Here is a 24,502-nt window from a genome sequence, read left to right as displayed (position 1 = left end):
ATTGATAAACAGCCACGACCTCAACATTTTTGTTGTTTTTTTGACAAAAGGTCACGTAGTGATCATTCAATACCTTGATCATAAGATTGGCTGTAGCAATGATTATGTGTTTGGTCTTCATTTAACGACTTTTTAGGTTTTTTTTTCCTCTGCAGGTTCAGTATAATCAGGATAAGTATGATGCAATGACGTTTAGAACTAATAAAAATCCCAAATACTAAAGTGATGCATTAATTTTGCATTCTTTTTGTATCTGTTTTATCGGATCATTGCCATCAACATGGTTATATGATAATTATTGCATATAATATACGGTATATAATACTTGCATCACTTATATAAGGAATCATAACCCTTTAAAATAAAATAAACCTGATGTGGGTCTTGCATCACTTCTCTTCAGTAAACCTTTTTGATAGTTTAGCCCTGCAAAGTCCACCAGTTAAAGCAAAGCAGTCACGATAAACAATTAGGTTTCATTACCCTTTTAGTAAACAGTTACTACTCTAAATACCGAGCTTAAACGTCAGCATTTGAAGGCAGCGTCATTTCTGCCCCGCTGCTGAACTTCTCCTGAGCCTCTGCGAACCCACAGACTGAAATCCGCAGAGCTGCAACAAGTAGTACAAAACAAACATCTGAACACGTTAGCCTGCACTGTTACTCGTTCTTGTAGCAAATTAAAACCCTCGATTGATGTAAATAAAGCCACAAAGTTTTTCCTTATACTGTCATATGGCTAATTTATTAAACTGACTTATTTAACAAGTGATTTTTTTTAATGTGACTTCTTAGGAAGATTGTTTTTTTCTTTCTTTCTTTCTTTATTGTGTTACTTCACATGTCAGTACTGACAGTGTTACCGACATGTAAAAGAAAAAAAACTGTCACATTTTGTTCCCATGACTGGTTGATGATACTATGGTGTTTTTCACAGTATATGCTATAACGGAATGTCCTGCACCATCCACACGTACCATATGCACATGTACAGGTAGTTTTCTGTGCTATCCACCGGTAAATTTCCAATCAGTCTATGTCTGAACTCTACCGGACTCTAGTGGTGAAAATGTAGACTACAGTGCGCTTGGGCAACAAAATTAATTACAGGGAATCTGGTGTTTCCTTGGGAATTTTCCGTAAACCCCTTCAGACATTTCCAGGTTGTTTTTCCAGTTCTGGAAATTCTCAAATGGCATTCTATATTTATAGTTAAGGACTTAACTCCTACTTGTTAATATGGTATATGCCTACCACATAATTTCTTGTTCCTTTTGTCACACTACAGTCCACCCCATTGTATCAGCTAATAAACAACATACTGCAGGATATTTAATGGGTGATCTGTACCTCTACAGCAGAGGTGGGCAATTAATTTTCCCAAGGGGCTCACTGGGAAACTGGGATTGTTGTGGAGGGCCGTACCAACAAGCTTTTAAAGTGATAAAATTAATACTGAGCAAAATTGAGTTCAGCTTATTAGTACTGCCCTCCACTACAGTCCCAGTTTCTCATGTGGCCCCCTTGGGAAAGTTAATTGCCCACCCCTGCGTAGTTACATCAAGCATCAACAACCTCTTACTGGAGTACATCAATTTGCAGCGCTTTCTAAGGCGAGACCTTTTCGAACGGGCATGTTACCACATGAAGCACAAATGCACCCACACAAAGCATAAAATAATAAGTCATTTGTCACATAGGATAACTACAAAGGATACAGAGAAAGAACACCTGCTGTCATCCCATTTTTTCCATCGCATTACCCACTGCTATTATTGCGCAATAGACCTTGTTTTCGCTGCAGGTTTTAATAGCTTTAATGTAATTTCCCGGCACTTCTCAGCTGCCACATTATGTTCCATTTTGTTGTTGCAATTATCTGATTCAATACTGATAATAAGCCAATTACAATTTTATTAAAGAGTCTCTGCATAACAATTCTTCTACCGGCACATCAACTTGTGGAATATTCAACCATGGATAACTTTTATGCAAATTCCCTGCTGAGGGGGTCCAACTCTATTAAATTTTGCTCATTCATAAGCCACATCCTTTCAGTCATATCTTTCAAAAGGATATTAGGTCTATTTAAACAAGGACAGAAAAAAAATTAGGATGATGTCTGAATAAAATAATTCAATTATGAGTCCAAAGATATTTTCTGCATGATCACACAGACCTAAAGAAAGTGCATTTAAAATATTAAATAATCCCAGACCTCTAACTTTTTAAAACTTTAAAAACCAAATTCCTTTTTTTCCTTGTTTTTCTGAAAGAGGAGAAGAAGGAGTTGTGTTACATAACAAAACAATTAAAGTGGAAGGGCTGACTTCTGGTTGGACTAACAAGGCTTAGCAGAGAGCACATTGACTGGGTATTAGGGCCCATCGTGCCTGTCGTCTCAGATTTCGTGCTGCGACAGTTCAGCTGCCAGGTTTAATATCCAGCCCGCTTCGAGCAATGAGAGACAGGTGAATTACCCTGCCCAGCAGTGATAGTCCCATTTTGGACGAAGGAGTCACAGCGAATGCCTTCAGCTGAGATGCACAGATAGGACCTACACAGTGGGGAGCCTTCCAGCACAGTATAACCAATGACCCGCATTAGGTAAGATGATCACAGTTTAACTGAGTCTCCTGCTTTTCCTACTACAAAAGTTTTAGAATCACTCTGATACAAATTTAAGTGATGGAAAATAGTGATTAAATTCCTCCTTTCAAGAGGGATACAGATTTTTCCTGCCTTTTCCAAAAATAAAGACCCTCGTGTTTCCGTGGAACACCTAATGCCTAACCATTTCGGCGTGTGCCCAATTCACTGAGTCATTTTGGAGCTAGGCGATGGCCCACAGTTTCCATCAGATGTCTCCTGCGCAAGAGCCAACTCCATTATATAATACCATGATTCATCTGTACTGATGGCTTCAAAAGAATAAGGCCGTCACATAATACCAGCCTTCCAGCTTTTTGTTATGAACACCATTTTGGGAGTTGTACTTTTTCCCCCTCAAATTGAAGCTATTCAAAATACTGCAGAGAAAATATATACAGAAGAAAAATTCTTTTTGGGCCAATTAGGAATGCATAGCGTGGATAAGAGTGTGGCCTGACAATACTCGTGCTTGCCAAAGGTTGCAGCCAGAGGCTATCTCAGAGGAAGCTGGCAGTGAGGGCAACAAGAACAGCTACAAACAATGAATACTGAATTCACACTGAACTCATTCATACACTAGGACACCCAGAGGCAGTCGTTATTATCTCATCACCTCAGACTCTTGAGCCCTGAATAACAATAGGGCACATGGCCTTGGTCTTTCTCATGACATGTTTCAATAAATTCATGCCCTGGTATTGAATGTAATATTTCTTTATGTGATATATTGTGCATGCAGAGAGTGATGACAGGATTGACACTGCTATCCAAGGACTGGTAGTGATATCACTTTTCCCGCTTTCAGTGCCGCGAGCACAAAAATACGTTTTTCAAAGTCACCACGAGCAACAGTCCAAAATAACACCCCTAACGAACGTGTTACTCTGGCGTATAACCCCCATAAGTACATCTGATAATGAGCCTGAAGCTGCAGCATTTTTTTCCAGCGCTGTTTTTCACCACATGAGCAGATTGAACATTATGAAAACTGTAACGGCAATCATTTCATTTAAGGATTGTAACTGTTGTCATTTTGTGAAAATACTGCAATGACAACTCTATATCATTTAGATGTTGACAAGCTGCCAGCCTCCGCCGCTCGTCTTCTCTTTAACCGCCTTTGGCGTGCGCATCTGTCACCGACACATGTTACTGTCGAGCCTGGCAAATGTCCCCACACCACAAGCAAGACAAATTCTCCTACTGTCCTCGGCCGCCCCCACTTACCGCCGATCTGGCCTCTTGAACAGACTCGGTGAGTAAGGGGGTGAGTAGCTCATAGGTCTCTCAGGAAAGTTGAAGTGCTGGTAGTGACAGCAGAATCTCTGGGATGGTTCGGCCAGCCGGAGGGCGCACACCGACCTGGGAGAGGGTGGCCGTGCCCCAAGAGGGGCAACTTCAGCAGGACGCGTCTTAGACTGTCCCATTCTGGCTTCCAAATGAAGGGGCTGTTCAAGAGTCAGAAGCCCTCTTAGTGTTAGCTCACTGTTCTGCTGTTGTTTGCTCTCAGCAGCTGTTTTCTCAGAGCACAAAGAGACAATTGAGGTCTGGGGAAACCTCTGGATATGCAGCCATAACTGTGAGTGCCATGCTCAGGCTGACACTTGTATGATGTGTCTCCAATTTGGCTGAATACAATGGCCTCAGAGTTACAATGAAAATGCCAGTTTGCTGAAATGGCGCCAGTGGTTTCATCTCTAAATCGCTGGAGTGCCTCTTTCAGGCAAATAAAGCAAAAGGTATTTCTCTGACTGCACCTGAAGGGAACAATCATCATGCCTATCTCCTTACCTCATGTAATCGGCCGTATTAAGTGCAATAAAAATATCCTCGGGCCATTCTCCCATGATGTGAAACAATCTTGTTAATGTAATGAACCTTTACACCACAAAACAAGTTTTTTGGACACCTCACTACACAACTCCTTATGATTTGCATATAACTTAGCTCAGCTGCCTCTTATGCAACATGCCTTATCATGTACTTGAGTTAAAAAATCCCAAAGTACTTTTAATTGCTGGGTTTGTCAACTGCAGTAAGCCTTCATTGTCATCAAGAGTGTAAATGTTTGAAGAGCTACTGCTGTTGTTAAAGGTGTAACACCAAAATGAACCCACGCTTTGCATAACTAATCACAAGTTTCTTTCTGATTTGACAGCTCCATGTAAGTGTCTCGCATGTCTGTCTCTATTTAATCCAGTCTGTTGACAAGACATTTGATAGTCTGTAGACTGGGATACACAGACGAGTGTGGTTTTACACAATAGGACAGTATGTGAAACCAGTTCTTCAAGCAAATCTCCAGTGCATATGTAGGGCTATCAGACAGAAAGCTTCATCCATCTTCATCCAGAAATGGGAGTCTGTGGTACGTTTTAAGGGAATAAAATATAAAGGCAATACCCTTTTAGTCAGCACTGATAATCTGGTCGGTGAATTTTACCACACTGCCTGGAAATTAACAAATTGCCATCTATATTTCCTTGTAGCAGTGGAATTTCAGGTTAACTCGGTTCACAGTGTCAAACAATCACAGATCTCTATCAGCATTCAGGGTTGTTTTTCTTGGACAGCTTTCCTCCAGATCTGCTTACTTTACTGTACAGAGCAGTTCAGGAGCAGTTCATGTTAAATCTGTAATATTTAATCACTGTGTATTCTGCAAGGTCACGCAACGAAAGCAGGGTAACCTGCTTTCCTACAGTTTCACAAGGTCACATTTGTGCAGCTCAGGGCATTTTTGTCCTGCAAGGTATGGATTACTTGTTCCACTTAATGTAGTATTTACTTTTTATGTAAGCCCTGACATATTTCTGAATTTGCCTGCAGTAAGCAAGAAGATGACAGTGTGCCAAACAGTTTTTGAGCCCCTTGCTTTTGTTTTTCCGCTACACCAAAGGTGCCCTGTAATTACATATCTCGAGACAGTAATTTTCCTACCGACCAGACAGTCGATCATGTTACAACATGTGGTGTTAAGTAACTTTAAGAAATTTGAATAACTGTGTTTCCCCGAGTCTTAAAAGAAATGAAAAGAATAAGAAAAGCTTTTGGAAAAAATGTAAATATGACTTATGCTGTTGTATAATTTCATAAGAGCAGTGATGATGTAAATCTTATATTGAATTTCAATAAAACAGAAAGAGGAGAAAAAAAGAAATTCCACACCTGGGATATAAATATCAGCCGCCAGCTGCTGTATTAAGCAGGTTTACTAAATTACAGGCAAAAAAATACCACCTTTAAAGGGATTATTTATCTACATTAAAGGCTTTAATTGTGATCTTCATAGTATAAAGAAGAAACATTTCTTCGCTTGTTTTTTAAAAGGCCAATTTTACTAAATCCAAAGCTACAACAAACAGGTGTGTGTGCGTTTGTGAACATGTGTAGTCCTCACCATCTGTAGGGAACTGTACCTATCTGATTAGTCCCTTGATAGAGAACCTCCTTTGCTTTATAACAGCTGTCTGGGTGCTAACCTGTGTTCATTATCATTAAAGAGACAAGACAAGAACTACTGGCTTAATGCGGTTTCCCACGGCAACATAAAGGGCCGTTTGAATGGTTTGCTTACCAGAAATTATTATTATATTTCATTTTAGCTGATACATAATTATATTCAGTTCATTTACAGTAGCTTTCACCGTAACTAATAGAAGAACAGGCACTATTGTAGGAAATGGTGATGTGCACAGTATATTGCAGTTAACAAGCTTGGGGACTTTGCAGCATCTGGCACCAGAATGCAACTCAGCAGAAGTCAGACAGCTTCAGGCCATAATGTAAAGATTTACCTTGTATTGTAATGAGCAACATGTTCCGGCTAAATTTACTGTGAAAATACTGAAGTAGAGCGGAGGCCCAGAGGACTGTGTTAAGGGAATATCACGGGTGAAACCCTGTCAGGCAACATTCATATCCCAGCCCCAAATCTGCCCCCCGACAAAAGAAATAACAGCATGTTCGAGTCAGTAGCCCTTAGGATTCCCATCTGTGTTTTAGTGCGTTTACACTGACACTGGCAAAGGAGAACGCGCACACACACGATATTGTTCACTCTGAAAGATGGCAAACTCTCTGACTAGTATGGATGTAGTTTAGTGATCTCTCAAAACTCTACAAGGGTGCAAACTGGAAAGAAACTATGGGTTTACCCAATATTTTATTCTGTTCTGTTGATAATGGAAACATTTAAAATTAAAAATATGTATCTGAGACAGATTAAAAAAAACAACATTAAAATGCTCATAAAGCATTCTGTGTTTACTTGAAAGTATGTACAGTGACATTTAAAGACTGGATCCAGTGGATGACACTTTGCATGGCTGGATCACATCCCAGAACAAAGGGTTGCAGAGTTCACTGCCATCTATCTAACTATGGAATGCTGACACTGGACTAGATATGGGCACAGGCTGCACTGAAATCCACTGCAGTCTAGTGGATCTGCAGCAAAGTTGACTGTTACACACATTCATCCGTTGATGCTAAATGATAGTATCAGGTTTAACTTGTCAGGAGTTGGTTGGATTTATTGTAAACCCTATCACCGGCTAGGACATTAGTAAGCAATTGGAAATGTGATTTTAGCACAGGATGTTCATCATAATCAAGGCTATCACTGGCAAGCATACAGTATAAGTAAATACAGTTAGAGCTATAAATGTTTGGCTAATGTCACTTTTTTTATTATACCTCTGTACACTAGCATAGTGAATTTTAAATCAAAGCTAAGATGTGACTGAAGTGCAGACTTTCAGATTTAATTCATAGGTTTTGTGAAAAAGTAGTTTATTAACACTTTATTACTCATACTCATTTCTATTGATAGTCCCCAATTCCCAGATGTTCAAAGTTAGTTGAACAAATTAGCATCATGCTAAATTTAAGTACTGTGTTTAATACTTGGAACAAAATCATTGTAGTTAAAGACAGCCCGTGGGCTCTGTCAGGTCTTCAATAGAAAACACTTTCATCCACTGCTTGTTTGTTGGTCTTTCTGTATTCACTTTCAACTTCAGTAACTGAAAAGCATGATCTAATGGGCAGAGATCAGGTGACTGGCTTGGCCACCGAAGGATATCCCATTTCTTTGCCTTGAGAAATTCTTGGGTTGGTTTTGCAGTATGATTTGAGTCGTGCACTGTCTGATCAGTTATAGATAACTGAGTGAATGTGAGCAGAGAGAATAGCCCCCTACATTTCAGAATTCATCCTGCTGCTTCTATCAGAAGTCACATCATCAGTAAACACTAGTGATCCAGTTCCACTGCCAGCCATACATGCCTATGCCACAACACCACCAGCATGTTTGACAGATGATGTAGTGATGCTTCACATCATGAGCTTGTTTCTCTCCTTCTCCATTGTTTTCTCTTCCCATTGAACTGTTTCAAGTTCATTTTGGTTTCATGTGTCCATCTTCTTTGCAGACCTCTGCAGACTCTCAGAGGTTTTCTGGAAAAGTTCTTCTGGCTTTCCTGTGCTTGAGTGTAACTAGTGGTCATGAAATATCAATGGAAGGGGCCTCACCAGGCCATGAAACTGGTTGTCAGTCAACTGTCCAATTACTTTCTCCGCGTCTATGGAAATAGGAAACTATTTGTAAAAATGTCTGTAATGCGTGAATATTTTTATTCTACCCTTTGAATTAAAGCTGAAAATGCACTTTAGTCACATTTTGACTGGTTTGAAATTTACTGTGATGGTGTAAAGAGGCAAAATTACAAAAAATAATGTCATTGAAGAAAACGCTGTGGCCCTTTTTATTCTTTATGGACTAGAATAATGAGCAGTCTGCAGTTTTTTAACAATAAGGAAAAGATGAACAGCCTTTTCTTTTTAGCTCACTTTCACCCGCATGTTTTATAGTATCATTATTCTTTTCATCTTCTTCAAAGTATTCCTCATATTCATGTTACGACCTTTCATTTTAAATATATCCTTTCTTGTGATTTCTCCATTTTTCCATCTTCGTCACTTTCCAGCTGAGGCTGAGCTAGCTGAGCTTGCAGCTGTGTGACCCGAGTCACCAACAACTGGGACAACACTGGAGGGAGCTTAGGCCTCATTGAGCCATCCTCTGGTGTGTGTTTATGTGTTTGCTTGTGTTTTGCTTCCCTGTGTGTATGCTGATGAATCCAGTTGGTCACACGTTTGCGTACGTGCGTACTCGTGCGCGTATGGCCTTGTCAGCATGATCTGGATTTAACTGGATGATGGACACCCTGCTAACTCTCACTGTCAGTGTCATCCAAACACTGAATCGTTCCCACAGACTCCAGCAGGCTTCTCCGCTGAGCATTAAAGCTAATCCTTTGTCACCTGCGACACGACGATGGAGCAATGACAAAGTTCCCATGGATAATTTGAAACAAGTCATTCCCGGTCATTATGACAGAAAAGCACATTTGCAGCTTTAATGCAAACGAGCATCAAACAAACCGTCTTGCAACAAAATAGAAAACAGTTTGCAAAGAAGAATGCCTAAAGCCTTTCAAAAGAACTCAAAAGAGTGCATCTCTAAACCTTTTATGTTACCTCAGTTACTTCATGTTCTGAGGTGTCTTACATCTGTTATTCAGCAATTATTCATTTTTAGATTCTTTTAAGCTACTAAATACAGACATTTGTTGTTCTTTGAAAGAAAATATCAGATAAATCATCACTCATTCCTTGGTAAAATTACTTTGAAGCTAAGACACAAATAGGAGAGACACGGATGCTACCATTAGCCTGAGGAGGTTCCATCACAACCTGCTTCACTGATCTCTACAAGCCCAACAACCTATATTATTCTCCTTTAACAAGACCACAGTAATGACTCAGATCATACAAAATACTGTATATCAAAACAAAGATGATAGAATAATGTGTAATATATCTGCTGTGGGTGAGATGTGCAGCTTACCCAAGACTTTAAATCACCTTAAAGGCAAAATAGTTTTTTCAGTGTGTAAAAGAATATCATTATTAAAGCTGGTGCTTAAGCACACATACTGTTCCTGGAACAAACACCTACACATGCACATGCAGGCTACTTCACACTACTGTAAGTGTTCCAGCCAGAAATAGTAACGCAAACAGAAACAGGGCGAGGACCACTTCTCATTTGTAATGAATACAGGCCTCTAATGTTCCCTCCAGGGATCTTACCCGGTATTTGTGTTATAGCTTGAGGCAATGCTATTGAAAACTCTGACTGATTGCTACAGACTCGGAATCAGTGGAGCAGCTGCATGAAATTAGGCTTGTTTATATGTAAATAAGTCCATAAATATACCCAATCTTTAAAGTTGCATTAAAGGCATTTACTGAGGAAAGCCACATTGACTTTTTTCTCAAAGGGAAAGCTGATACAAGTGCAGCTGTGAAGGAAACTCATGTATATTCAGCACCTAATTTAATTTCCCCCCCCCCATTCCAAATAGTATCACCAAACCATTTAACGTTGAAGCCTAGAAATCCACAGGGGTATTCAGTCTGTGCAGGCTCACAGAGGTATGGCGTGCATCAAATGAAGGGTGAGAGGACACTGTGTACACAATATTTCCTCAGCCTGTCTGCATGGTGAGAATCCCCTACTGATAGCAGACAGCCTGAGACAGACGAGGACAAGGCCAGATGTGCTGGCCACCGTTGTACTTCAAAGAAAATATTTTGCAGTTGAGTAGAAGCCTTATCTTCTTCAGAAGAAAAGCTGGAATATATATCCTAATGTAAGTTAATGGGGAAGTGTGTTTAATCAACAGAGAGATCTTAATCTAAGAATTTAAAGTAACACATGGATGAGTAATGGGGTACTATCACGTTAAAGCACTTTGTTGATGTTTTACTGATAGCGTATCAATTCTAAAAGGAAGCATCTTTTTAGTAAGTACTGGTGTGAGCATGCATGTATTTGTATGTATATTTAAATGAAAAGTATTAAAAATGGATCATAGCTTTGAGCATGTTGGCATCTTTGCAAAAAACATGTTTTTTTTGTTATTCTAGGCTGCGTGAATACCCAGTCATCACACCCTATATTTATTGTATTTATAGTTTGTCATGGTGTATTTATTATATTTATGGTGTAAGTCTGCCTCAGCTGTGGAGATGCCATTAGGACCACTCATTAAGACTGCAGTTGAACTTGTGCTTAAAGTTTTGTACAGCAATTGAAGCCTAAATCTTCAAATGTAGCACCAGGAAAAGGGAGGTTAGATAGGGCTTTGATAGATGTCAGGATCTCATCATTTAATTATTGTTTACATTTTGAAGGCAAATCAGATTCTGAGACAACCTCAAACACTCAACACTTGTTTTTTTTCTCAGTTCAGTAGAATTTATATTGTAGCACAAGAGCACTTATTTCAGGATGTGACTCAGCCAGGGGAAGGATCTACATCCACTCTGTTGTGTGATCCAGATTTAATGGGAACACAGTGATATGCTGGCACTGTGCTGCGATTGGCTGAAATGTTGTTTGTGAGTTTAAAGGAACCCCAGCCTATCCTGCCCTCAAAGAGCCAAAACGCCTGCCCCGTATACAGAGATGTAAGTCTTCTAAACTTCACTGACAGCCTGTGCGAGTGTTTTTGTTTTATTATTTGGGTCGCAGTCCATTTGTAGACGTGTAGGAGAGTTGGGAATAATTAAACAGATAAGAACTTGACTTGACAGGATATTTGGTGACATTGATTAATTAAAATAAATGCAACGTGATGTGATATCTTATCACACATTAACAACAAAATGATATGAACCAGAAAAACATATAAACATCTACAGTGTTACAACATGTTGCATTGACAGAGTTTAGGGGGTTTTCCATCTGTGTTTTCCTTTTCTATGGGTTCAGGTTGCTGCGTGATAAAGCAAATGAGGAGAATTTGTCTTTTAACAGTTCTTATTAAAAGAAAAGCCTCTTAAAAACGGCTCAGTTTGCATTCTGACAGCAGTTTTCTTTTATTTGTCGTCATCTTTTTATAGTAAGTGAAAATGTTTGCCATTAAGAGCTTGAAACAAATCAATTCCATGTCAGATTTTTACCCACACAAAGATTCTTTTTAAATATGAGGACCTTACAGCAGGTTCACAATGTCTTTAAAAAGAAATAACAGGAAATATGTCCTCTTGAAGTGACTCTTGAACTTGAAGCCGTAGTATGCAAGACAAAGTATGCAAGACAAATTATCTATCTGCGATGTCATTTTCCTCATCTCCAAGCTGCATTTAAGAGCGTGAAAATTATTTGCCATCCCAGTCATTGTATGAAGAATAAACAATCTAGGACAAACTGGCCCGCCTCCAACGTGTACCAAAGGGTTCCAAAGTTCAGTTATGAAACTGGAGAACACTCTGTTCTGCACGCACACACCACACAGGTACTGCCACTGGTCATACTTCTGCGCAAGTGAAGGTGTGCATTCAAGCATGGACGCCAATAACACTAAGAGATCGCTACATATGTATGCATGCAAGAAGGACAAAAGTGCATCAAGATAGAAAAGCAGACCTACGCAGAAATCGATGTGCACATGCATAAAAAACACGGGGTCACCAACGAATGCCAACAAAGCTAAGACACACACACAGACAAACAGAAAAGCATGCCTGCGTACTAGACGCTCTGTCGCTGTCTGAACATGCAGATTTATAGAGTTTGGCAAACAACTTCTTTCACTTTTAAGGCACCAGAACGAAAAGATCTTTAATAATTGGGCACCTTTCATAAGACTGAGGGTTTGCACTGAATGTTGTTGGGTGATAAACAATTGGATTTTAAATGCTCAAAGTTCAGGTCTAGGAAAAGTGGCAGTCTAATCTGTGGTTTTATTCACTGGTATCAATGACTTTAGAAAACTATTTTAATAGTGCACAACAACCAAACATGCAAGACAGTGATTGCTATGCTTGTGATCTTTTGCAATGAACGCTGAGGCTGACGTAAAATCTTTAATCAGATTTGGCCTATTGACAAGGAGAAGTGCGTAAGAGTCCTTTATTGTTTTGAAGATGGACAGATTTGCAGACGTAAGCAATGTTTGGGAGCCAGTGGAAGCTGTCACCTTATCTTCACAGCTCACATCGCAGAGTTCAAGCGTTGATGTACGAGGCTTCCCACCAGAATGGCAGTGGCTCAACTCTGTGCTGACTAAAGAGAATAAAGCATGTGCAATGTTATTAAGGGATGCCATTTCTCTGTGCGGCAGAAGGTATTCAGAAAGAACTGAGGCAGATCATAGGGAAGACTGCGAGAGGTGAGTGAGGTCAAACGCCCAGGTACCGCATTCCGGAAAAGCATACTGTTCCAGGGCTGTCTTTAGCCTCGGTCTTGCAATAACTGAAAAACATGCTGCTGGAACGATATGCAAGCTCTGAGTTCAGCTTTGTTGTTGCAAACAATTACCGCACACAAAGCCAGGTATGTCCTAAGATTTCCTCAAAAGACCTCTAGGTATCTCACAATATTTATTGACTACAGACATAAAATGTATTCAGTTGGTTTATCTATCTAAACATGCTGAGCAATATTTAAAATATATCGTTAAAATTCAAAATGGCAAAATCAGATCGTGCTGACATTTGTTATTGGTTTAATAATCATAAAGAAGTAAAGAGTTGTGTTCCCTTTTTCAGCACCTGTCATTCTTTGTCTTTACAGTAAATCCACACATTAGACAAACAGAAAACCAATGTCAGTAAAAACCAAATATGATATTTTTGAGGAACTGTTTCAGGAATTTGCAGAAATGAAATAAAATCCTGTATTCCGCAGGTTCCCATGATAACTCCTGACCTACATGCACGTGCACGCACACAGTCACACCATTATCACTGGTTTCCAGCCTGTGTGACTGATTGTTTTCTTCACACTCCTTTAATGACTGCGGTGTTCTCGCGAAGACTCTAATTACATTCTGACCACAAAGGCGGGAGCACGGCGTGGTGCCTGCAAGGTATCTGCACACCTTTACAATGCAAAAGCACCTCAACAAGCCAAAAAAGTTATTTCAGAGACACGTACATATAAAAGCAACTTGTCAGAATGTGATTAATTTAGTAGTGTAATTTTTGTGTCTTGTCTGCCACCTTGTGCACAGTCCTTTGTCCTGCCGTCTGTGTCTTTAGGCTCTTTGTGTCTGTCTCGCTCCTCCTCTTTTCTTCCTCTCTGCCTGCACTGCACACCTCCTCTAACAGCTATTGTTATTCCTGTCCTTTCATACAGTCTCAGAGCAGTAAATCCTATCTGACTGGCATGCTTTGGGACGGCCTAACCCTGACTCCGTCTCGAGATAATTATCCCGTCTCTGACCTGTCTAGTCATATTCGTGTTGTCTGGTACGCAGTCGCCTTTTTTTGACACAGGTGTTGCCATGAGAGGACAAACCAGCGCCATACATACAGTATATGTAAGCGTGACCTGCATATGGACAAACAGTGGGAGGGGTTAGGGTGAAAGAGCATCAGCCTTGTGCTCAATGAGCTTAGATATTTGTGTTGACTTTGCAAGTGTACCATGTCTGGCCTGTGTTCCTGAATAAAGGTGAACACACAAGTGATGCCGCCCAGTCATGTCCTTTCACGCTGTTGCTAAAAACATAAAGCAAATCTGCTGAAAGGGTGAAAGGATTCAGCAACCTATAGATGTTTTTTAGACTAGAACCCCTCCTCGCCAAATCAAACACAAAAATACATGAATGAGCATATATCATAATTTAGTTCAAAAATCAAAGATATAATTGAAGAATCGATTTACATTTGCAGTATTTGCTCAAAAAGCAAACTGAAACTACAGAATCTTAGCTGTAATATGTTCTGCTGCTTTAATATTTTATACCCTTTCAGCTCAAAACAAATGCATAACAGACAGAGGAACCGGTCTGATGACAAGAACTCAGGGTATCACCTTTCATCAGAGCGCAGTGCACCAGTTATTATTTGTCTGCACTCTGCCGTCTGGGGACAGGACTTTGCTTTCTATTATAGGCAAAGCACAAAGCTACCAAACACCAAAACAGGAAAATGTAAAAATGAGGAAGAGAGGAGGCGAAAGAGGGAGAGGGCTTTCACAGCTGTTAGGCAGTGTTTCCTCTGATAGGAGGCTTTGGCTGTACTCCCAGTTCTTTAGGTAAACTGTCAAATAACAGGGTTACCTTGAGAGGAGCGCACTAGTTTTGTTTGGAAAAGATGTCGTGAGTAAGTGCGTTAAAATGACAAAGGAATGACGTCTAGGCAGATAAAAAAACAAACTTTTAACTCAATTGTTCAAACCTTAAATTCTAAATGCGCAAAATTATAGTCGATGCCAAATATTAAGTGGATATACTAAACGAGACCTGTATGGCCGTGTACGAATGATGATTCAGTAGGATGTGCAGGAGTAACAGTGCATACATTTGCAAAACTTGTTAGCCTCTTATCACGGGATCAAGACGATAAGAACAATCTAAGTCTTTAATCTGTCCTACTGCACGTCTCAATGTGTCTGTGAAAACAGGTGCCATGGACTGTTTAACCCATCACTCCAGGCTAACACTTTTTAGAGCCATTTTCCATCTAGTTAATACCACTGCGGCCTCAGATAATGTGGAGACTTGTTTAAAATATGAATCTGACTTCAACGGTGGCAGCGGTGAAAAGAAAACAGAAGTGATGAAACTAAGATGTTAGGCCATTGGCATGAATACCGGTAAGAGTTTGCTTTCACGCTGAAAGGACGAGTGTGGAGAAATATATAATTAAGTGAACTGCAAAATCAATTCAGTGGTGGCACTGGGGTTTGCTATTTTATTACACAAATTTTAAAACGAGGATTCCCAAAAGATGAACTTGGGAGGAATTCAAATTGCTTGCTCCCTGTTGACCATCCAATTTGAACCAATGGATTTGTTCCCAACTGTTTCACTGAAATGCAAATGCTTGTTAAGATGCCAACTTGAGAGGGAAATAAAAGACATGCCCCGGGAGAGGTGCTTACTAAGGCTCTTTTCAGTGTGATGGCCTAGATATTATTGCCTCTTAATATTGCAAGAAAAACAAAACACTCGAGAGACAAGCACTGCCTTAGCTGAATCTGATATCTCCTTCTAGAGAGCACATTTGAATATGAATAGGTGGAAGTATCTTTCTTTTCTTTCAGTTGTGTTCTTGTTTTTATTATATATATGTTCTCCCCTTGCTGGCTGTCAAAGAATAACAGTGAGGGACTTTGTGTTTTATCAGGGTGTTTCTCTGAATTTCTCAGTGATACAAGCTACAATAACATCCTTTCCCTTCGGAGGGCTAGCACATTGGTCCATGAACAAAAAACCCCTGGAAGTACAGCAAAACCACTCACTAAAACTACTAAAGAATCGGAAAAAATAGATCAATTACAAACTGATGATTCTTGTGACAAATTAATGGAAAATGCATGGGCTGGCCAACATTTTCACACTGTTGTTTGTTCTTTTATTGCTGAATTTTCAAGGGATCCACCTAAGTATAGTGATTAAGAAAGACTAAACTTTAACTTTCAGTTCATGGAAAAATACTGTGGTGACAAGATGAGATAACTAATTTGTTGGCTGTTATAGATCATGGGCATTCTGATACATGCAGGGGCATGGTCTTGGCTTATAATCGCTTGATGTACAAAGAAGAGTGATTTAAACAGTGCTTGAACAACAGTTTGCTGTACATTTGCTGTATATGTACTTGACATGAATTGAGGACATTGCTGTCTTTTCTGTCTGCAGTTCAGCGCCTTACTTTGCTAGGTAACATGATGACATCATAATATATTATGCATAGCAAAGGTACTGTTATTAAATTAAAATTATATTTTTGTAGGTGCTGCAGGTGCATGAATGCTACAAATTGTTAATTGTAGTTCAGTGGTAGGTGATTGCTAGGCAACATGATGGCATCATAATATATAATATAGATGAGAAATGCCAGGGGACTAAGAGACCTTTGTGCCAGTTTTGGTAGCTCAACTACTAATCATGTAGGAGCACTTTGCAGGCAACACAATATATTTGCTGTATTATAGTAATATGCTCACACTAAATATCACAGCTTCCATTTAACAGCTATTTTTAAAAGTATACTTAAACCAGGAGTTCTAAAAAAAACATCCAACGGAAAAATGAAAGACTTATAAGAGCTTCTTGTATGTATGTGGTGTCCCTGCTATGAACTGGCATGTGAGTACCCAGCAGCAAAGTAAATGCTAGACTATGCTAAGCAAGCCAAGGATGATGGATCAATAAAAACATGAAGGTCAGACTGAGCAAACGTGTGGAAGTGAGAGATGGAAAAAGACACACGACACTATGATTTCTAACCAACTCCTGCAGTATATATTATATATATAGCAATTATTGAGGCAGGCCACTGAGTCACGCTCAGTTGAAATGGCTGATTTTCTTCATTTTAATGTCAGCTGATGTTTATTCTATGCACTCAGTTGGAAAATACAACAAAGGATACACAAGAGCCTTTAGTCTTTAGCCTCATCAGAGGTTATCAGAGGGTTGCTGGGATGTCTGTGGGCCTTTTTTGGAGCACAGTTGCTCAACAGTCCCGGTGCCATTTCGGAACCCTGCATTTCATGCTATGCATCACTTAATGAGTGCATACATGTTGTAAGTGATGCCTGCTAAGGTTTAGACAAGGGTTTTGCTGCTGCTGCTTACACTTCCTCTGGGTATCCACGTCTGCAAATGCAACTGGACTTGTAGACCTTTTTAGACTTGCTTTGCTTAACACACAGCTGTGACTTGACACGTGAGAAGGAAGATTGAGCAAACTGTCAGTTTTCCTGTTTGGCTCAAGCATTTTCACAGCAAAGAACATTGATTTTCACAAAAGAAAACCTCCTGACCCTCACCAACTTCCACACCGTAGGCTCACAAGTAAGGTCGTGACCTTAAGTATTTCTCTCTCCACCGAGTACGGTGCAGGTTCCACTTCCCCTGAGATGACACCTTGCATTCTGGATGGAAATAAATAAGTCTTTGTACACACTGCAGGCCCCTGAAAGACTTACGTCAGGGATACGGATGGCAGTCTGGATGGAATCTGAGTGTGTGTGGCGTGCACTAGCACATGAAAGTGAGAGATAATTGCAAGGGCCAGATGAAGAAAGGGTAGAGAGGACAAACTCTTTCATTCATTAACGTTCCTTCCAGTCCCACACTGTTTTTCTTAAGTCAGGGTTCTATCGCTCTGCTTACGAGACAGCTACAGCTACATGTTTTCCAGAAAACCGCTGAAAACATGTACATGTGCTGTTTAGCCTAATCCCAGATTGTGTAAACAACACAGCATGCAAACATAATGATGAGTCTGTGACTCACTGGTCTCCATGACTCCATACTGGAAGGAATGCAGAAGGAGTTCATTTAATGTCACTGGTGCTAAATGCCCCTTGCGATGGCACAGTAATATGACAGGGGAAGGAGGAACAGGGCTAAGTTAGATACAACCGGTCCAAACTGCTCTTATGTTACAACTGCCTCATTTAAAACACCGTGGCACAAAGAAAAAAGAAAAGAGGTCTTGGACAGGATGCATCTTGTTACTGTAGCTCATTTGAGACTCACTCTCAGTCTCTCTCTCTCTCGCTTCCTTCTCTTTCTCCCTCTGCTGGGGAGCAGCCAGCAACAATCACAGACTTACTGAAACTTGGCACATATATTCATTTTTTCTTCTTGCTCACTCACAGCCTCTTGACTGCCAGCAAGGCACATTGAGAGAGAGAAAAAGTGCTTGGCAGAACAGGTCCACCTCTTTTTTCATTTTATTCCACCAATGTTGTCTATCAGAAGGCCCAAACTAATCCTCAGTGCAGCATAACTCTCTTTTTTCCCCAGTCAAAGTTATAGTGAGAAGTGACTAGATTTCAAAAGCCACGGCTGGGTTGTACTTCATCAGCTTTGTTTTGTCATAGGCTGTGAGTCACTGTGCGCTGTCACCACAGGAAAAAAAATGGCACTTTACAAAGTTTCCACTGCATCATTTTTCTTTGCCAGTTTGGTTAATTCTATTTTTCACTTCAGGCTTCCTTGTTTCTTGTGCCCACTCGATTTTCCTTTTTCACAAAGCCCGTGTTCACTTACGTAAAAAGCCCTGAAGTCAAAGAGTCTTTGGGAATTTGGAGGCACCAGTTACAAACAGGAAACCATATTCATTATATTACAGTCAGAGTTGATGGTTTATGTAAATTCACTAGCATTTTTTAAAGAATATATGCTTTAAATTTTAATCAGTTTCAGTTAAATTTAATTTTATTCACTGTATGTTTTTGTTTCTGGTTCATTTATAGAATAAGATTTTACTTGAATGTTATTTGAAGCAAATGCATTGCACTACATCAGGTGCATGTTGCCCACCATGTTCTCCATTCAGTTTCTATCTTGATAGCTGCAGACAGCTATATGAAGTGTCCTGGGATTTTTTGTTATCATCTCATTGCCATGCAAAGACTCAATTTCCATTTTTCTATTTTCTTCTCCTTATCAAATTCAGGGTCATGGAGGACTGGCGCTTGTATCAGCTAACACAGAGAGACAGCCAACCACTCACACACCTACAGCCAATTTGGAGTTACCGGTTAACTTAATGTGGATGTGTTTGGACTGTGGGAGAAAGCCAGAGTACCTGGAGAGTACCCAAACAGACACAGGGAGGGCCCCAGCCAGCCAGTGTAATCAAACCCAGGACCTTCTTGGTGTGAGGTGATGTGCTAACCACCATGCTGCCCAGGACTCAAATTAATGATGCAATTACAGTAAGACAGGAGCTCCAACATATAAGGTGAAAGTCGTTGTGGTGATGTGCTCAAAATGAGGGAAATACTTTATAAAGCATTAATTAAACTAAATGTTAAAGCACCACTTAGGTGTGATGGGTAGCAGATGTTGGAGATGCTCATATAAACCTATTTCACACATATATTCAATTAAATAACTGTTTAATGTGCAAAACAACATAATAATTTCTCAATCTTGTGTTGCATAACAGTTTGCTGTAAGTTCTTTGACCAAAATGAGTTTCTTTCATGCTTCTTCATAACACAGATGCTGCTGTTTTTCCATTTGCATGACAGGGGGAGAAATGTTGGGAAAATGCAGGGATTTTAAATTACACCTCCACCCCGAGTACTCAAAAATGTTTACTAGAGAGCACCAAAGTGCAGTCAGTAAAGGAAAACACCGTCTGTTGCCAAACTCCCAATGTCCAGTTACTTCAAAAATAGAACATGTGATTGGTCCTTGTGCTGTAACCTTTCCTGCGTCCTGGAAGGAAGGGCTTTACGACCTGCTGAGGTTCAGAGAAGAAACTGTTTTCCTAGAGTCTTTAAGAGCAGTTCTCAGCATTGGGATGTGGCAACACCCTTGTTTAACTTTGTTTGATGCTACCTCCATGCCTTGCAGGCTTAAAGACATTTTAAAAGGTTTGTGTAAGTGTGTGTGTAGGGGTGTGCAGGTGTGTTTTTGTTAGGCTGTACACAGTTGTGCTTCCTTCAAGGTCAGAAAAGGTGAGATCTTAGGTGATTCTTAATTTTACTGCTTTTCAGTCTTTTTTCTGTGCAGTTGTGACTATATGTATCTGTGTGTGTGTGTGTGTGTGTGTGTGTGTGTGTGTGTGTGTGTGTGTGTGTAAGCAGTCAGGGTACATCATGCACTCAACCTGCATGTGAACAGTACCCAGAGAAAATAAGATAAGACAGTGATAAACCTGGCTCAGACCCACTCCACAAAAGCACTGTTGGGCTGCATTGTGTAGCCAACTGTTGTTGTATCCCACATTGCGTCAGTGTGAGATACAAACATGTAAGATTATGGAACAGCTATGCATGGAGAAACCAGTCGATTTAACGTTTGAATTAATCTAAATTAAAGCCAGCGTACTCCAGCCCTTTTAACTACTTCAGAACAAATGTGTGAAAAATGTGAAAATTCCCAAGAACTTACAAAGGCCTTTTTTTTTCAGTTTGGATACAGTTTGGATACATAAGGATGTTCTTTTGGCTTTTACACACACGCACAAACACAAACATACATACAATACCTCTTGAATTTCAGACAAACTATTTGTTTCTGCTGATCTTTCTTTCAAACTTAAACTTGGCCCTCAGCAGCAGGGTGGGTTCCCACAGTCTCACTTTTCATGCAGAGATTAGAAAGAGACTGGGATTCCCATGCTAATGAAAATAGGGCAGAATGAAAATTTTACCACCCCCCAGCCAGCAGCCTGTTTCGCTCAGCCTGAGTGATGTGGAGAGCACAACTCTACCAACGCCTTCATTTCAGCTTCCCTCTATCTACATTCTGTTCCTTTACTAACTTGCTGTACAACAAGATGTTTTTGAATCACAGTGCACCCTGGCTATCAAGCATTATACGGGCTATATTACAGTTTAATGTCTACTTAAATTGTATAATTATTATATTGACTGCCTGCGATACTGTGACTCACACTTAAGTGCAGAGCTGTGTGTGTGTGTGTGAGTGTGTGATGGCAAGTGTTGACAGGCTTCCTTATTATCTAATTAGGCGCCATAGTCATGGTCCAAACAGATAAGGCACGGAGCGCAAGCCATGGTCACTCCGCACACCCCCCGCCCATCAGCACACTTATGTAATTCCTATAACTGCTATCTAAAATAACTAAGATGAGGAATGAAAGAATGAAGAAAATGACAGAGGGAATAAACAAGAATAAATAGGGAAGAGACGCATCAAATAAAACAGGCATCAACAAAGACAGCTGCACAAACTCAAGAATGACTGAAGAAACAACTTTAATGGGTGGGTGGAACTGTTTTTAAATTCTTCCTGTTATTAGTCACTATGAAAGGACAGCGATTCCTGTGGTTCTTCTCTGTTTTCCCTAAAATACCTAGGAATATGTTTTTAAACCATATTAATGTGGCGATGCTAAGCTTCCTGGCACTTATTACACATATTTTTTTTAATGAAAACAAAACACTGTCTGTATATTTGGTCCTTGGATATTGGATAGTTGGTGATTTATAACTGCAGCATCATTGCGATCATGATCTAAGCAAGTCAAAGAACAATTCCAGTGGTTTTACACAGTAAATCACATCTGGTTACAGTTTACATCACTGACAGGCATTTCATAACTAATGAAGCTTGTGCTGTCATTTTAAAATTGCTTTTTCATTCTTTTCATTTGTGTTACATCAGAATGCTCAGAGCCTGACACAGACTTGAAACTCACCCAGTATAGTTGATTTCTAAAATTAATAGATATAATTCCTTTTTAGACTATCTTTCAGTCACTGATCTTGATCTGAGTCAGATGACAGTATGCGTTACTTATAGATTTCTAATCCAATATCTGGTACATGCTGTATCTACACTCTGTGACACACAGGACAAAGAAGCTTAGCTGGATTTTGCTGTGGTGATGTGTCACCCAGCAGCATAATGCTATGGGTCATCTCAGTGTACTGCAGTCTGCACGTGGATAATGCTATGGGTCACCTTTGCGCCCTCCATTGCCAGGGTGCTTATGTGTGCGTGTGTTTGTGCTGTTAGAGTGCCTTGTGTCTCAGTTCTGTGGAAAATCTGAAGCAATCAGTTAGACAGCAGCCTCAGGACACCTGTTTGCCAAATGTTGAAAAGTCTTCAGACTCACTCACTGACAGGAAGCATATTTATTCACACAAAAACGAAACGCTTTTTATTTATTCCAATATCAGTCTCCAGGTTCTTTGCATTAAGAGAGACTTTTGCAGCAAGCAAAACTCAATGAACAGAAAGATATCATAATAAACATCTGATACACATCCTATGTTTGTATTGTTGCTAAGGACAACTGAAGATGAAACCACAGCAGTGTTGGTAAAGAAAGGCCCGCGCAGCAGAGGTTGCATCAACCTGTGGTGCAGGGTGTGTCTGTGGATTTCTGAGTTAACAAACACTGATCTCTCTCTGCTGAAAGTGTTGGCAGTGATGGAATTTATTGCACGCGTTTATGTGTGTTTGTCTGCCTATTCTGGGAGTTGCATGCATACTTCACTGTGTGCAGTTTTCACAAGGATTAGCAACTTGATTATCATTTTTAATAGAGCATTGTCATTTATTTTATATGGGCAGACACACGCACACACACTTGCAAACAAACCACTCAGTGATGGTTCCAGACCTTCTCTGGCAGAGCACCCAAGGCAGCCTAACAACACAGTAAGGTAGTAAGTTGAGAGGTCCATTAAAAAGTCATTATTGTCCATTTCTCTCTAACCTGGTCCATCAATAAAGAAATCACAGGTTAAAACATTTTTCCAATGTGTGTGAGAAAATCTGCTGGTATCCAATACTGTGTCTCTATCTTATGTTCCCAGAATTGCTTATTTGCTTCCAAGACATGAGTGGTCAAAGTCTATGTTATAGAGGAAACCCATAAAACGATAGTAAAACAAAGATGTTTTTTTTAATTTCCCTTTATTTTGTTCAATTATTAATAACTTCCTGTAGCTACAGAAAAACAGTGTTACCTCTCCTACGACAGCTGCACTCCGCCTATATCTTATATCCACTAAATGTCAACAGCACTGCTATTCTTAGCTAACCATGTTTTGTCTTAGCCCCAGATGCCTGTCTGACAACCTACTTCAGACTCTTTCTCTTCCTTTAGCTCTCCCTGCCATCACTTCTGCACCCTGCATTTGTTCGAGATTTGATTGGTGATTTGTGAGACTTTTGGTTTGTTGCAAAAAAAATGTTAAATTTCATTAGAATTTCTGTAATTAGCAAATCTTTAATGTGGGCAATACAAGGACAGTTATCTCCAGCAATTCATACACTATATCTATCTGTCTATTATACCTTCATGGAATTTCTCTGTAGCAGTGAAAGAAATGTAAAATTAGATCTTAAATACTGTTACAGCAGCTTGTTTCACTCTGATCATGAGGCCTGTTACAGCTTGTAACTGTTTATAAGACAAATATGTGTTCTAGGTTCAAAATTTCCCCCAATATAATAGTGAACTGGTAAATGGCATTATCTACACCACCACAGAGAAAAGAGAAGAAACACTTTTTTTCTTTACCTCATTCTACATCCTCAACATTGCTAACTCAGCTCTGTGGTTCTACATCACCACAATATTATCTGCAGAATAAATGTAAACACGCAGGCTTTGCAATAAGAAGGTACCTTTTTATTGCAAAGCCTGCAGATGAAAATTTATTAAATAATTTGACTTGTCTTGATGTTTAAATGTCATTCAGCACCTCATCCTCTTTTCCCACCTCCTTATGTTGCTTATGTCCCACCTCTTTATGTTGCTTATGTCCCACCTCCTTATGTTGCTTATGTCCCACCTCCTTATGTTGTTGTAACACAGTTATTGTGTCATGTATGTGTATGTCATGCATCTGACATAAACATCACATTTCAATCATGTCTTTAAAGAAGCACAATAAAAACAGAGCATGGTCACAGTGCATATTGTTTTCCTTGCAAGACTAAACAAGCAACGGAGCATTCTGCTCTACAACCACTGAGAAGAAATGCAGTTTTGGAGTTAAAATGAATGAAAATGTATCTTCATATTCTGCTGAAATGTATAAGAATCGATCCAGTGTTGTGTAGAAAAACAGCAATTTTCCAGACTGTGATGGGACCCTTTATTTGGCTGCAGAAGCCTCTCCAGGCATGCCTTGGTTTTGAGGTTATTAAATCTTAGAAGTAAAAATAGGCCTTAAATCAAAAAGAAAAAAGTTCTTGTAGCAAAGCTACTTTGTGGTTTGTATGTGAATCACAGACTGGAGCTTTCATGATCAGCAGGGTGTCTGACACAGCTGGATCCCGTCTCCACTCCACATTGTAGGAGGGCT

The 24,502-nt window shown here is 39.8% G+C and overlaps 1 protein-coding gene and 1 long non-coding RNA gene across 3 annotated transcripts in view; one reads left to right on the top strand and one right to left on the bottom strand.

Moving 5' to 3' along the window:
• On the top strand, positions 1-24,109 carry LOC112848211 (uncharacterized). Its single transcript, XR_003222213.1, has 2 exons — positions 1-2,607; positions 19,156-24,109. It is a non-coding gene; the product is annotated as an uncharacterized LOC112848211 (long non-coding RNA).
• Positions 1-24,502, bottom strand: part of tsc22d3 (TSC22 domain family, member 3) — a 33,052-nt gene that overhangs the window by 3,288 nt on the left and 5,262 nt on the right. Inside the window, exon 1 of one of the 2 annotated variants that reach the window (XM_025911565.1) lies at positions 3,880-4,094. The exons of the other annotated variant lie outside the window; for it this stretch is intronic. Coding sequence (XP_025767350.1) covers positions 3,880-4,079 — 200 coding nt within the window. The 5' untranslated portion in view covers positions 4,080-4,094. Of the gene's footprint in view, positions 1-3,879; positions 4,095-24,502 lie in introns of those variants that run through there. 2 annotated transcript variants of the gene reach the window in all.

Source organism: Oreochromis niloticus, linkage group LG2 (assembly GCF_001858045.2).
Source record: "Oreochromis niloticus isolate F11D_XX linkage group LG2, O_niloticus_UMD_NMBU, whole genome shotgun sequence".
In the NCBI taxonomy this organism is placed as follows: domain Eukaryota; kingdom Metazoa; phylum Chordata; class Actinopteri; order Cichliformes; family Cichlidae; genus Oreochromis; species Oreochromis niloticus.
Note: the sequence above shows the minus strand (reverse complement) of the source record. Positions and strands in the feature narration are given on the sequence as shown.